At 41.0% G+C, this 13,472-nt stretch overlaps 1 protein-coding gene across 4 annotated transcripts in view; it reads left to right on the top strand.

The window, feature by feature from the left end:
- Positions 1-13,472, top strand: part of grin2ba (glutamate receptor, ionotropic, N-methyl D-aspartate 2B, genome duplicate a) — a 139,613-nt gene that overhangs the window by 113,793 nt on the left and 12,348 nt on the right. For all 4 annotated transcript variants that reach the window (XM_005737969.2, XM_005737971.2, XM_005737970.1 and 1 more), the window contains 4 exons: positions 3,108-3,337; positions 3,452-3,612; positions 4,489-4,676; positions 12,157-12,395. In XM_005737969.2, the coding sequence (XP_005738026.1) occupies positions 3,108-3,337; positions 3,452-3,612; positions 4,489-4,676; positions 12,157-12,395 (818 nt within the window). The remainder of the gene's footprint in view (positions 1-3,107; positions 3,338-3,451; positions 3,613-4,488; positions 4,677-12,156; positions 12,396-13,472) is intronic.

Raw genomic sequence — 13,472 nt, forward strand, 5'->3', positions numbered from 1 at the left:
CACACACACACACACACACACACACACACACACACACACACACACACACACACACACACACACACACACACACAGTACCTGTCGGTGACTAAACCATTCAGTGATATAGATGTAAACAGTCTTATAGCTGGGTTGCCTTCTTCATCTGTTTATCTATGTTTAATATCCACCAATAAATAGACCAGCAGTATTTATATTTCTGCATTTCAGCATTTATATTGATTATAAGTGTGTCAAAGCACTTAGTTCGCAGGTGAAAATGTCACGTTTTCAGTCTTAAAATTACCACAACAAAATGACATCCTGGTTAAAAACTTTGTTTTGTGTGCTGCAGCTGCTCTCTGTGACCTAGAAGATTTTCAGAAAACACATGTACACATGTTGCCTGTGCATGTAGCCCAGGCAGCAGGTCTATTCAGATTTCTTTGATAGGTGAGATGATATTTTAGTGACCTTGGGTCCAAACATCACACGTATTGAACGCACTTACTAGGTACAGGAATAGCTGATAAACACTTTGATATACGCAATACACACTTGCATGTTTACCAGCACTTACCCAGCATTTACTTGTCTGTTGTCGGCTTTATTTTCAGACACTTTTTCTTTCAGATTTTTTTTGAAAGCATCTGAACTGACAGCCAAGTTGGAAATTGTGGATATGACACTAAACACCTAATAAGATCCACAGAAATAAATAAATGTTGTGGATCAGTATCAGTTCACAGGTTACTTGTCTTAGCTGGTGAGGTTTATGAATGAGAATGGTGGCCAGTAATTTGGTTCTTCAGAGAAGGAGTGTTCAGTGAGATTTGCAGTCTGAGTAGCTATTTTCTCCAAAGAAACAAGTGCAGGTACAGATGCTTCCTTTCTGTAACAATACAAGAGTTGGCCCGTGTTGTACAAAATGTTTTTCGTTGTTCACAAAAAATGAATGAGACACAGAAACACATTGCAGGCCACCTCCACATATAGCCTAGACCAGCTGTCCTCACTGACCCATTGACTTCATTCTCCTCGTCCTCCTTCACCGGCCTCTCTTTTTATCATTTACAGTTGTGTCTGCAGTGCACAGGTTTCAGCAAATCCTCCAGCGCTGCTCACACCGGACAAGTCATTTGCATTCATTTTCATATTTCACGCGTCAACTCTGACAGCATTCGTCTTAGATCTCCTCAGCTGAAAGGATGAGAAACAAGGGAAAAAAAATCAATGTCTCCCTCAACTCTCTATCTCTAATGTGGCTATATATAGACAATAGTTATCTTTTTTTCATTCCTCTCATCCTTCATCAGCTTCTGGAGAAGATGTACTCCTCCCTGAAGCGCTGTTTTCTTTCTATGTGCCTCCTTGTTTTATCTGCTTGTAGCGCCGTGGGAGTTTGGTATCATGAAGAGTGCAGATCGAAGTTTGGAGTCAGAAGATCTGATGTAATAACATATCAATGACTCGGCTGCAGATTTGTAAAATCTCTGCCCCAATTCATTGAAGTAACTTTCTTGCAAACTTCACAAAGGAGATTTTTGGCACGATAAGGACAGTTTGTCCATGAACAAACGGTCCACACAACAATACACACCCACATGGTTGCACACAAACACCCTCTCATTCTCTCTCACACAATCACACATACCCACACAAATTATGAACCAACTGCTAATCACAGCATAATGGCTGTAATGCACCAGTCTGTCAACTCATAGACGAATGGAACCAACAGCGCTCTAACAAATTACATAAAACAAAGAAAATCTACTTACTGCAGTCACATATAAGATTATATAGGTGACATGAAACAGCAGGTCTTCCTTGTCATCATGTAAATCTGTATTATATTATAAAAATATTAAAAAACAAACCAAGAGCTACATCTCAGACTCTGCAGACCTCATTTAGCAAATATTAATGCAAAAGTTGATGACTGTAAAATTAGAAAAAGACTGAACAAGTGTCACTTGTTTTTGAGGGGTTTGCATGAGAGAATCTCTTCTCTCCAAAAAGGTTTGTAAAGTTGCCTCTGAATAAACCACAAAACATCTGGAACAGTTCCGTTTGGACAGGTTTGTCCATAATCCACAGTGACAGTCAAACATAGCATAACAGGACAAACACCTCATACCAACTGTCAAGCATGGCGGTGGAGGGTGATTATTTGGGCTTGGTTTGCCGCCACAGGACTTGGCCACCTTGCAGTTGTTGAGTCTACCATGAACTCTGTTGTATACAAAATACTATCCAACAGCAACAAATCTAATCAAACGAGCAAGTGAAACAAATCTAAACAGAATGCATGACAAAGAAAAGAATCAAGTTGGTCCAACAGCCTAAGTTTAGACCTCAACCTGTATCAAATGCTGTGATAGGACCTTAACAGAGCTGTGCATACACAAATGGCTGCAAACTTAAATGGACAGAATAAACTATGCAAAGAAGAGCAGGCCAAAATTCCTCCATAGCGTTGTAAGATAACATCATAAAGAAAACCATTACTTCATGTTACTGATGCTAAAGGAGATTCTACAAACTAGTAAATTATAGAGCATGCTAAGTTTTCATAGAGTCCTGTGAAAACCTTATTTTTCACATGATTGTATAATACGGTGGCTGGTTTGTGAAGGACACGTTTCAGGTATTTGGACAAGAAGGTGGAGTGTCATGCTATAAGCTAAATCCAGCTTCTTGGTTAATACAGTGAGTTCGTATACTGTATGGCTGCGAAGCACTGACACAGTGCTCAGTAAGATACAAATAACATATTGTAAAGTTACAGTTTAAAGCTGAGTGTGTTACAAACTCTATTTTGAAGCCAGATCCAAGGGGCTACTCAGGTCTAGCATGTTAGCGAGCAAGCGCTTGCTAATTAGCACTAAACCAAAGCTAGTTGTTTGTCATGAAGCAAAGTCCTGGATAAATTTCTTTATCAGAAACATAGAAGGGGAAAAAATGAAACTCCTTGATCATACTGAAATCCTAAAATAAATATATGTAGCAAATTAATTCTAATTTTTGGTTTTGTTCTTCTAAATAGATCACTGATGTCCTGGAGAATTGTTCAACTGCTCCAGAAGTGATCTATTGTCTTTAACCAATAACTCTATTTAATTTAGAGCCCCATGGTCCATCCTTTACCATCGGCAAGGCCATCTGGCTGCTGTGGGGTCTGGTCTTCAACAACTCTGTGCCAGTGCAGAATCCCAAAGGCACCACCAGTAAGATCATGGTATCAGTGTGGGCCTTCTTTGCTGTCATCTTTCTGGCCTCCTACACTGCCAACCTGGCTGCTTTCATGATCCAGGAGGAGTACGTGGACCAGGTATCCGGTCTGTCAGACAAAAAGGTAAGGTGAAAGGTTTCTGTTTGATGCTGTGCCACTCGCTCGTCCTTACCCAATGTTGTGTGAAGACTTATCAGAGTTTTACACGCCTCTCCGTTCTCTGTTTTTTATGTTCAGTTCCAGAGTCCCAACGACTTCTCGCCTCCGTTTCGTTTTGGCACTGTCCCCAATGGAAGTACAGAGAGAAACATTAGAAACAACTACCCAGAAATGCACTCCTACATGACAAAGTTTCATCAGAGAAATGTCAATGAAGCTCTGCAGAGTCTCAAGTCTGGGTAAGCATGTTCGCAACAAAGTGGTTAAAAAAGAAAAATGTCAAAATGAAAATGACCACATTTATGTTTAAACTTCACAAATCTATTACTGGCAAATTGTGTTAGAATATATTACTTGAGATACTGAAAAGAGTATTTCGGTCAGTGTCCCCCCTAACTGGTCGTACAGATGACTGCCCTTCCCTGAGCCTGGTTCTGCTGGAAGTTCTTCCTATTAAAAGGGAGTTTTTCTTCCCACTGTTGCAAAGTTCTAGGGCTTAGTGGGCTGTCCGATTGTTGGGGGTTTTCTCTGTCTTATTGTATGGTCTACCTTACAATATAAAGCACTTTGAGGCAACTGTTTTTGTGATTTGGCATTATATGAAAAAACTGAATTAAACTGAGTGTGCATTTCTTTGTTTTGGGCACAGTATTATTTATTATGGTGCAATCTGCTTTTTGTTCATTTCAATTGATTGAATGCTTTTTGGAATGGTCCTGATGATGTTTTAAAGTACCCAGAAGCACTATTGGACTCACTACGATGATCAGAATGTCTGTTTCAATAGAAGCGTAAAATTCAGGCTACGATGACTTAAAAAGTAATCACTGCGAAATTCTCTTGTTTGTCTTGCTTCATGTAAATATATCTCAGCTGAATACGTCCAATAATACTATCACTCCCCCTCTTCAGTTTCATCAAGTGCGCCTTTTCGCCAGTTTGTGTGCCAGCCCCAGCCTTTGGCAAACCAAGTGGAAGTCTATTAGACTTATCAGCAGCTTAGAGCTATTTAGCAGGTTAATTGGAATGTTGTAGCTGTGATGTCTGACTCCCAAGTGCTAATTAATTGTAACCTATCGCTCCTCCTCTTTGTCCCTCGCTCTCTTCTTCTCCAGCAAACTAGACGCTTTCATTTACGATGCGGCCGTGCTGAACTACATGGCTGGCAGGGACGAGGGCTGCAAGCTGGTGACCATTGGCAGCGGCTACATCTTTGCCACCACGGGGTACGGCATCGCCATCCAGAAGGAGTCGCTCTGGAAGAGACATGTGGACCTGGCCATCCTGCAGCTCTTTGGAGACGGTGAGCGAGCGAGCTGACACTCCACCGTTTAATGATGTCACGCGCGCAGCTGTGCTGATGCGATGAGTTGTATAATTACACATAAACGGATCGGATAGACGCAGAGATAAGACCAGCTTAACACAGACGTTAACAGATCAAAAACTTCTCCGTGACCTTGAGGCAAATATTAAAGGATAGGTGTGCCCAACTTATTCTGTTGACTTATTATTTTGGGATAACATTGTGTTCACCAAACTGTTTAAACTGTGTTATGACAGCAGGACAAGCTGAAAAACAATTATCAGATGAACTAACCCAGGTTACTATCAGGCAAATTTGAAATTCAATGCACCTGAAAAACCTTACGATCCCTTGTTAGACACGAAAACCATTTGTGTGTACGGCTGTGCAGTACTGAGGGCATCTCACATGTAAGGGGTAGCGAAATCCAGGCCTCGAGAGCCGGCGTCCTGCAGGTTTTAGATGTGTCCTTGTTCCAACACAGCTGATTTAAATGGCTAAATTACCTCTTCAACATGTCTTGAAGTTCTCCAGAAGCCTGGTAATGAACTGATCATTTGATTCAGGTGTGTTGACCCAGGGTGAGATCTAAAACCTACAGGACATTGGCTCTCGAGGCCTGGAGTTCCCCACCCCTGTCACATATGAACGAGCAGATAAAATCCCAGACAAGCAGCTGAGAGTTCGGATCTGACAAACGTGGCTGACCTGTGAGTTTATTTGAATGACTGAGTGCCTCATGTGTTTTTGCACCATTTTACTTTTCTAATCTTAGCTAATGACTTCATGTCTACAGTTTTCATACATTATTGCCAGCAGGAAAAAGAACTAAACGTATGAAAATGCGATTTAAGTAAGAGCTATAATGGGGGAAGAAAACTAAAGCTCCATCAATATGAACAGCTTGAGGCTTTGCTGTAGGCTCGTTCTTATGAATATTGTCCAGTGTAGACTTTCTTATTCTTCAGGTTCTGCATTTTTGATTTAAAAAAAAAAAAAAGAAGCTGGACGAGCAATGATTCTCGGTTTATACTTACTGACCACCAATTGGAGATCTCAGACAAAAGCAGGTAAATTCAGCAGCTTTCTAAAGTCCTCTCAGACTCAATTCCTCCCCCGCTTTTTTGTTGGCATGTGAAACAGAGCTCGCTTTAAGTGAGATCATGTGACTGAAGCAGGAAGTTTAGGATGCTCCTCTGACTGAAAAGCCTTTAGATTACTTAGGACAGGGGTCGGCAACCCTGGGCACAGCTGGCACGCGAAGGGTTAACTGATGGCACGACACGCAGTGAGTAAATCTGAGAAGGTGCATTAAAAAAATAAATGGCCGTGCCACCGGTGCACATCGCAAATTAGCTCACATAGAGACATTAGTTGTGCCGCTTCTTAATAACGGTATCTTAGCTAAGAACCCCAACTACCAGATTCAACTTATAATTAGTTAAAAATCACTTAGCCTACCGGTAAGAGGGATGTTGCTAGCTGGCAGTTTTTTCAAGCGATGTTGAAATTTCCACATTCTGCTACTTCAAATGCTTCAGGAGCTGTCTGCTCAGCGCAGCATCAGCACCACGGAAATATACACAAATACAATACTGCACTATGCCAACATCTGCAAACAAATATAGTTCTATAAAGTTGTTCTATACAGTGTGTAACTGTTCATATAGAGCGTTATTAAATGTATTGCTAATGCGATGGTTGATATGGCACATTAACTTCTGAGGAAATGTTAGATGGTACTCATCATCAGAAAGGTGTCCGACCCCTGACTTAGACGTATGTTTAAGGCTGTCTTGTCCAAAAAACTACAAAGTTTCTTCTGGTGAATTTTGCTGAATCCGATCGTGCAAACTGCTGTTTGATTGACTGTTTCCTTGGCAGCCGTGCACCCTTAAACAGAATCTCCACCAACATTTGACAGAGGAGGAGGGTCAGGGTCACTGGCTATACCTTTTTAACACCGTACGTTTGTCACTGGCTAGTTTTAAGGGTCATTTCACAATTTTTTACAAACTGCCTTTTTTCCTCTCTTGATTTTTCTCTCATGAGTTTGGCGGCGGTGAATCCACTGAGGTTAAACTAATAGACTTTCAATCCTCAACAGCATTCTTGACTTGCTGTGCTGTTATACTGAGATTTTTCTTGCCATGTGCTCCTTTCCATCTACCAGGCGTTCTTTTTTTTTTTTGCTTTTGCTTTTGACTATGAACCCAACTGTTGATTTTGGCAAACCAACTAGCTTTGATACGGCTCTAATAATTTCTTATCTTCTTCACTTGCTCGGCTGACTCTTTGCTCTGCATATTGCCAGGGTGCTCCCACTCAAACTAAATGTAACTGAATTAGCTACGAGCCTCATGTGAACTCTTCCACACCCCAAAAAAAAGAAAAGCCAATTTCGTTTTAAAACTGCTACAATTCTGGCACTGTGTGATAGAAGAGCTATATCTCCCACACAGTTCTTTCTGTATCACTAGTGAGGCACAGAGCCTGAAGACTAAGAAATGTGTAACTGTCTATATACTTACAGTCTGGACTGTATTAGCGTGAAATACAGTATTTTCATGAATGTTTGAAATCCCTTCCCTTCACTCATGCAAGAAAAAAAATCTCTCTCAGACTGTAAAATTGTTGATCTCACCCACTCCCATCTGTTCAGGAAAGGATTTTGGAGAGAGCTAGGATAAAAATCATACTTTTTCTTGTGCGTCTGCTTGGCTCTGCGAGTCAAATGTACTGTAAGTCCACTCCCACATATTGTATCTCAAATGCAGAGTGAAAAAGTAAAACGTTAGGAATACAAGTTGAAATTTAGCTCCCACTGTGGGAAGCTGGTGGTTTATGATCATGTTTGCCGTTTATGGGAGACTGTGCAAAGCTCTCCGGAGTTTGTTCTTTAGAGACACACTTTGTCCCAGCTGTAGCTGCAGCATTAATGAGTCTGTGAATGAGCAGGAAATAAAATGCGTTCCAAATGTCCATTTTTGAGCTCTTCGTCACGCACAAATTAAAACGTCACCAACAATGGCTAGTTGTGAAGTTTAACCACTTTAACAGCCTGGTTTTGATATACAGTTAATTCAGTATGGGAAGTGTAATGGAAGTTTTGTGTGTGTCTGTGTGTGTGTAGGTTCAAGTGCGTGTGGTGTAGCAAGTTTATTTGAGCACGGTCCAGAGTGTTGTGAGCATCCTGAGCCAAGGGCCCTCAGGGGCCTGCTATAGTGTGTCCCAGTTAGAGGTGCCAACATAGCTCCTGGTGTATTTCTAAACCGTGTGTGCATTAGTGTGCGGGTTTGTGTGTGTGTGTGTGTTTGCGTGCACATGTAAATATGGGTCAGCCCTCCAAAAATGAGTGCCTGCCTGTGTGTGTGTGTGTGTGTGTGTGTGCAATGGGCTACAAAGTAAAAGCAGTGTAGAGATTCTGATTATTTATGACACAGGTTTATTTTTATCAACCTACATGCGATTCAGGAAGAGTCTTTTGTGTGCTTGTTGCTTATTGATGATCAGTTAGGTTAGTCATAGAATTAACTTAATAACTCGTCGAACTTAGTTGAGAGTAATTTATGTGTCTGCTTGCAAATGTGAATGTGGGTCGGCTCGCTGTAACATCCCCGTGTGCCACTGCAAAAGCATTAATACAGAAACTGAGCGGCCCTGTCTGGCCCCTCTCAGGATTTCAATGTCACTTTACCACGCCTCGCCATCCACTCCCCTCCTGGTGGCCTAGAAAGTGATCAGACTCAAGCGGCGAGCGCAGTGGCCTGATATGCAGGCTGGAAGAGAGTCGGGGTAGTTTGACGCAGGCCCGAGCAAAAAATATATCACAGCTGTCCTGAAAGTTAAACTGCAAAATTTCCCGTTTCACTTTTAAACGGAATCATTCGTTTGCTTCTGATGAACTTTTTGCCCTTGAAATCAGTGAAAGACCTGTTGCATCATTACAGAGATACCGGGCATCGGTGATGTAATAGTTACATCTTGTTCCGTCATAAAATATACTTCTTTAAGATTTTATATGACATTTTGTAACAAGGTTATTAGATTTTAGACAGTGACTAAAATTAAGAATAGGAAAGATGTCTGTATTTTGTTTATCACATAGCAAAGCTCCATAGAAGTTAAAAATGTAGTTTCTGGCTTAGATGAGACGATAGAGCCAACTCAGATATTTAGTCTGCATTTTAATCATTTACAGTATTGGCTCATTACGTGGCATAAAATAGCAACTTAATGTTTTCTGGAGATTAAACAAACAGATTATGCTAAGCTACTAGCTAAGCTACTAGCTAAGCTATTAGCTTATCTTATATCATACAAAAATCAAACAAAGACTGACTTTGACGTGTAACTCTCTGCTCCCACAAAAAAAAGCATGTTTCAAAAAATGTTGTAATGCTGCTTTAAAGTGTAGAAGTCTAGCATTCCCTCAGAGTTACAGCAGATTGGTTATGCTACGGTCACACTAGGGAAAGCAGTTGTTGGGAGACCGCGACATGACCGAAGTTATTAGAACATGTGCAATTAACTGTGATCTCATTGCTTTTTGAAATTTTCTTTTTGCTTTCGAAGATGGGGACCTGGTTTGCAACCACTCGCAGTCAGTTGCCAACTTCTATGTAACTTTGCTGCTTCGAGACATAAATAAGACCTAGTTGGTCTCTTAGTTGCATGCAATCTGTTTATGACAATATGGCAATAAACTGTAATAAATCAGTAAAAATCACAAATCGTTGCCATATACATAGATATAAATTCTGAAATAAAAGTTCAGATTAACTACCTAAGTCTAGCAAGAACCTCGTAACCTCAAATTTTGAGATAGTTGCTGGAGGTTGATGATTTAATTTGATTATGTAGCGGCAACCTTGCTTTTTCTTTTTTTCTTTTTTTATAATACTATAACCAAAATATAGCAACCAGCTGAGTTGAGAAGTTGGAAAGTCCCCCATTGGAAAGAGACCTCTGGTTCCCCAGAGGTTGAGTGTGCAACATCATCAACCAGTAGGAAATAGTTTGCTGCTGCAACATCTTCAATTGCCAAATGCAAAATGCAAATAAATAAATAAAGCATTTCTGTCACCAGGCAACCACCAATTTCTTTTCCTAGTTGTAAGGCGTTTGTTGGCCAATTTTTATTTTAGTGTGACTGAGTCATTAAATAACTAAACCAAACAGTGAAAATCCACTTGAATAGACCTAGACAACTGAAATTCCACTCACTTGATTTTGCAGTCTCATGTCATGGACTTGATCATTAAGCAGAGATAGCTATCATTTTCATCTGAGTCAGGAGCAGGTGACATGAGTCATGAGATTCATGTACAGGCTAGAGGTGGGCTGATCGATCCAAATTTTGATAGTATCAATACCAACACTGGTATCGGTATTAGATCGATACTAATGCAATTGGATCGATACTTTGTTTCTATCCTCATAGTTCAGTATAAATTGTGTTGAATAGCATTTTTTATAATAAAAAAATATACCCCAAACATGCACTATGAAAAATGTCTGAACTTTTTTCTGTTCACTGTTACGTCAATTCTTTTTAGCCTATAGCACATTTAAACAACTGAAGCTGACACAAAGGCCTTTAAAGACAGGCACATTTACATTCCAGCTTGATATTGGATCGATACCAAAATTTGCAGTATCGCTCAGCAGTGCTAAAGGCTCCTAGAGATGTTAATGAATCTTGAGTTGAATGTTTAGAGGGATTTGTAGGGAGGGGTTTGGAGGACTGGAGGAAAGTTGAAGTCAAAAAGCCGTCAGTTACATTAACCTTTATTAACACTCCTTACAAGTCCTGAACAAACACTTAGGCTCAGGTTCCTTTATTGATACCCATAGGTAAATTTGTTTTGCAGTTCAAAGTGCAGGCAACCCTTCTACCAGACATCAAACACCAATACTGGACAATTGTAACATAGACACAATAAGAAAAATAAAAGGGAAAAAAGTGAAAGTGTTCCAGTAAAAATAGTAAAAAAAAAAGGCATATAAGCAAATTTGCTATCGTTTAATAAAGAATATCAACTAAGACAAAGTCATTTCTCTAATGCGTTCTCCTGCATTTGAGGAATACAAACCTCTGTCCAAAGGGAAGAAGCTGAATATCCCAACAAAAGGGGTGGGAGTCATTATTTAAGATGGAGCTGGTCCTTCTCTGCAGCTGTCTGGTATACAGAGACTCTAAGTTGAGCTGTGATGTACCTCGCAGCTTCCCTAACCAGTTCACAATTTGCATCAGTTTGTTTCTGTCCTTCAGAGATAGGTTACCGTACCATGATACCAAGGAAAAGATAAAACAGACTCAGTAAAAGATCTATTAAATAGTGTCTTAGTCTCAGTCTTATCCATGTGAAAGGAGGACAGTTTCTGTATGAGAGTGTGAAACACTGTAACCGTGTCCTGGATTTTAAGCCAGTCAACTACAGTTGTTGTCTCCTCTCACTCTGTATTCTCTGATGTCCATTGAACAACAAAAAGATGAGCAGGTTTTCCCACTAAAATCAGCGCTAAATGAAAACTAATGACAAAGTGGCATACTGACTCCCAGGAGACAGCCCTAACTAGAGATGCCACTGTCAGAATAGCTGCACAAGGGTTCCAGTTACTGTTTATCAGTAGATCTAAGTAGAGGCAGCTGGGTGATGTATCTGTATTTATGCCTTTGTGTGCAGTGCCTCTTTTTTTTACGTTTACATGCTGCGGAGACGCTTGTTGATGCTCAGAGGCCAGGCTGGGCTGTGTGTTGGTGGAGTTGCGCTGACGTGGAGCGACAGCGGCTGAATGTATGATTAATTAACCGACGCCTGTCCTGCCACAGTCAGCTTTGATAGAGAACAGCTCGTGATGAAACAGAAGGTGACCCACAAAAACAAGCACAAGCTCGGGGACTAGCGTCAGATGCATACCAGATACCTATATATGCAATTATTTGGAGAAAACAATGCAAATAAGACTAATGTGATTAACATGTGACTGGTGGCATGTGTGTTTTACTCTTCCTCTGTCTGCTGTGAAGCTGCTGCAGAATTTAAGATCTGTATTTCACTTCTAACCACCCTGACCCCCCTTTTCTCTTCTGCCCGCCATCTTCCGTCTTCTCTTCTTCTGTTGCATCATTTTCTCCATCCCTCATGTCCTCCAATACCCATCTTGTTATTACATCATGTCCCTCTTCTCTACTTTATATAATACTTCCATTCCCTCTTTTTCACACTCCTTTCTTTACTTCAATTCCACATCTCAAACATAAAAACACTTCCCCCACATATCCTCACTGTGCCCTCCTTCTTCTTCTCTTGTCCGTCCACGTACGCCCCTCCTGTCTCACCTCCATCCAATCCCCTCCTTGTTGGCCTGCTCCTCGTCCATCTCTTCTCACCATCTGTTTCTTCCTTCGTCCTGTCACTTTCTCCCTCCCTTCGTCTTCTTCCCAAAACCTCATGCCAATACCTCTGTCCAGGTGAGATGGAGGAGCTTGAGTCCCTCTGGCTGACAGGGATCTGCCACCATGAGAAGAATGAGGTGATGTCCAGCCAGCTGGATGTGGACAACATGGCTGGCGTTTTCTACATGCTAGGTGCTGCCATGGCTCTTTCACTCATTACCTTCATCTGTGAACACTGGTTCTACTGGCAGCTGCGCTTCTGCTTCATGGGCGTCTGCTCCGGCCAGCCCGGCTTCGTCTTCTCAATCAGCAGGGTGAGAAAGGGTGGGGAAAAGTGGGCTATTATAGCAAGAAAAGGCTCTTTGTTAATACTTTGACCCTAGCTATCCAAATAAGATAATAGCTGCATGTTGGAGTACCATCAAATACACAATTTTTCAATTCAGATACTTCAGTATGTGTATTTCATGTTGTACCCTTCATATCATTGCTACATATTTACTTATGTAGTAAACATTGTGAGTTGGGGTGCTGGTTTAGCTCACTGTAATGAGCAGGCAACCATATGCCGCATAGCAAAGGGCTGCGGCCGCATGTCTTCCGCTTTCTTATCAGTCTTCACTGTTTATATCAAAAACAAAGCCATAAAAGGGCCCCAAAAAATATTAAAAATAAATCAAATATTCTGAGTTAGGGCTAGTTACACAGGCCTAGAGACCTGTTGGCAACCTTGACTGGTTGCAAGTGGTAGATGGTAGTTGCTGTAAAATCTATTGCTAAAGCTAAGTCATCTAAAGCAGTGGTCCCTGACCTCTTTTGCGCCACAGACCGGTTTAATGTCAGGCAATATTTTCACAGAACGGCCTTTAAGGTGTCGGAGGATAAATACAACAAAGTAAAATGATATAACCAAGACAAAAACTGTGATATGTTGTAAATATAATAATAAACATGAATTCACTGTGTAATTGTGTAACTTTATTAGCAGCATCCTCCTGAAATGCACCAGCAACATTGAGAGTAACGTCCTCCTCTCTCAGGTAAACCAAGTTAACGATAAAAACCCTGAAAACCATAAATTTCACTCCTGAGACTCAAATCTCGCGGCCCGGTACCAAACGGCTCACAGACCGGTACGGGTCCGTTGCCCGGGGTTTGGGGAATGCTGACCTAAAGCCCCTGGTAACCACTGGTCACTAGGAAAAAATGTGTATTCCCTAAACGACTGGCCAGCAGTTGTGGGATGTTGCTTTCCGTCGCTTGGTAGAATTAGTTACAGTATACAGTGTTGCATCAAAAACCCATTTACAATTGCTTTGGTCACCCATAGTGGAAAGTTTTAAGCCTAATTTTAAAAGCAGAGAGGGTGTCTCTTTCCCAAATCCAAACTC

The sequence above is a fragment of the Pundamilia nyererei genome, unplaced genomic scaffold (genome assembly GCF_000239375.1).
Source record: "Pundamilia nyererei isolate P.nyererei 1_Seehausen unplaced genomic scaffold, PunNye1.0 scaffold00081, whole genome shotgun sequence".
In the NCBI taxonomy this organism is placed as follows: Eukaryota; Metazoa; Chordata; class Actinopteri; order Cichliformes; family Cichlidae; genus Pundamilia; species Pundamilia nyererei.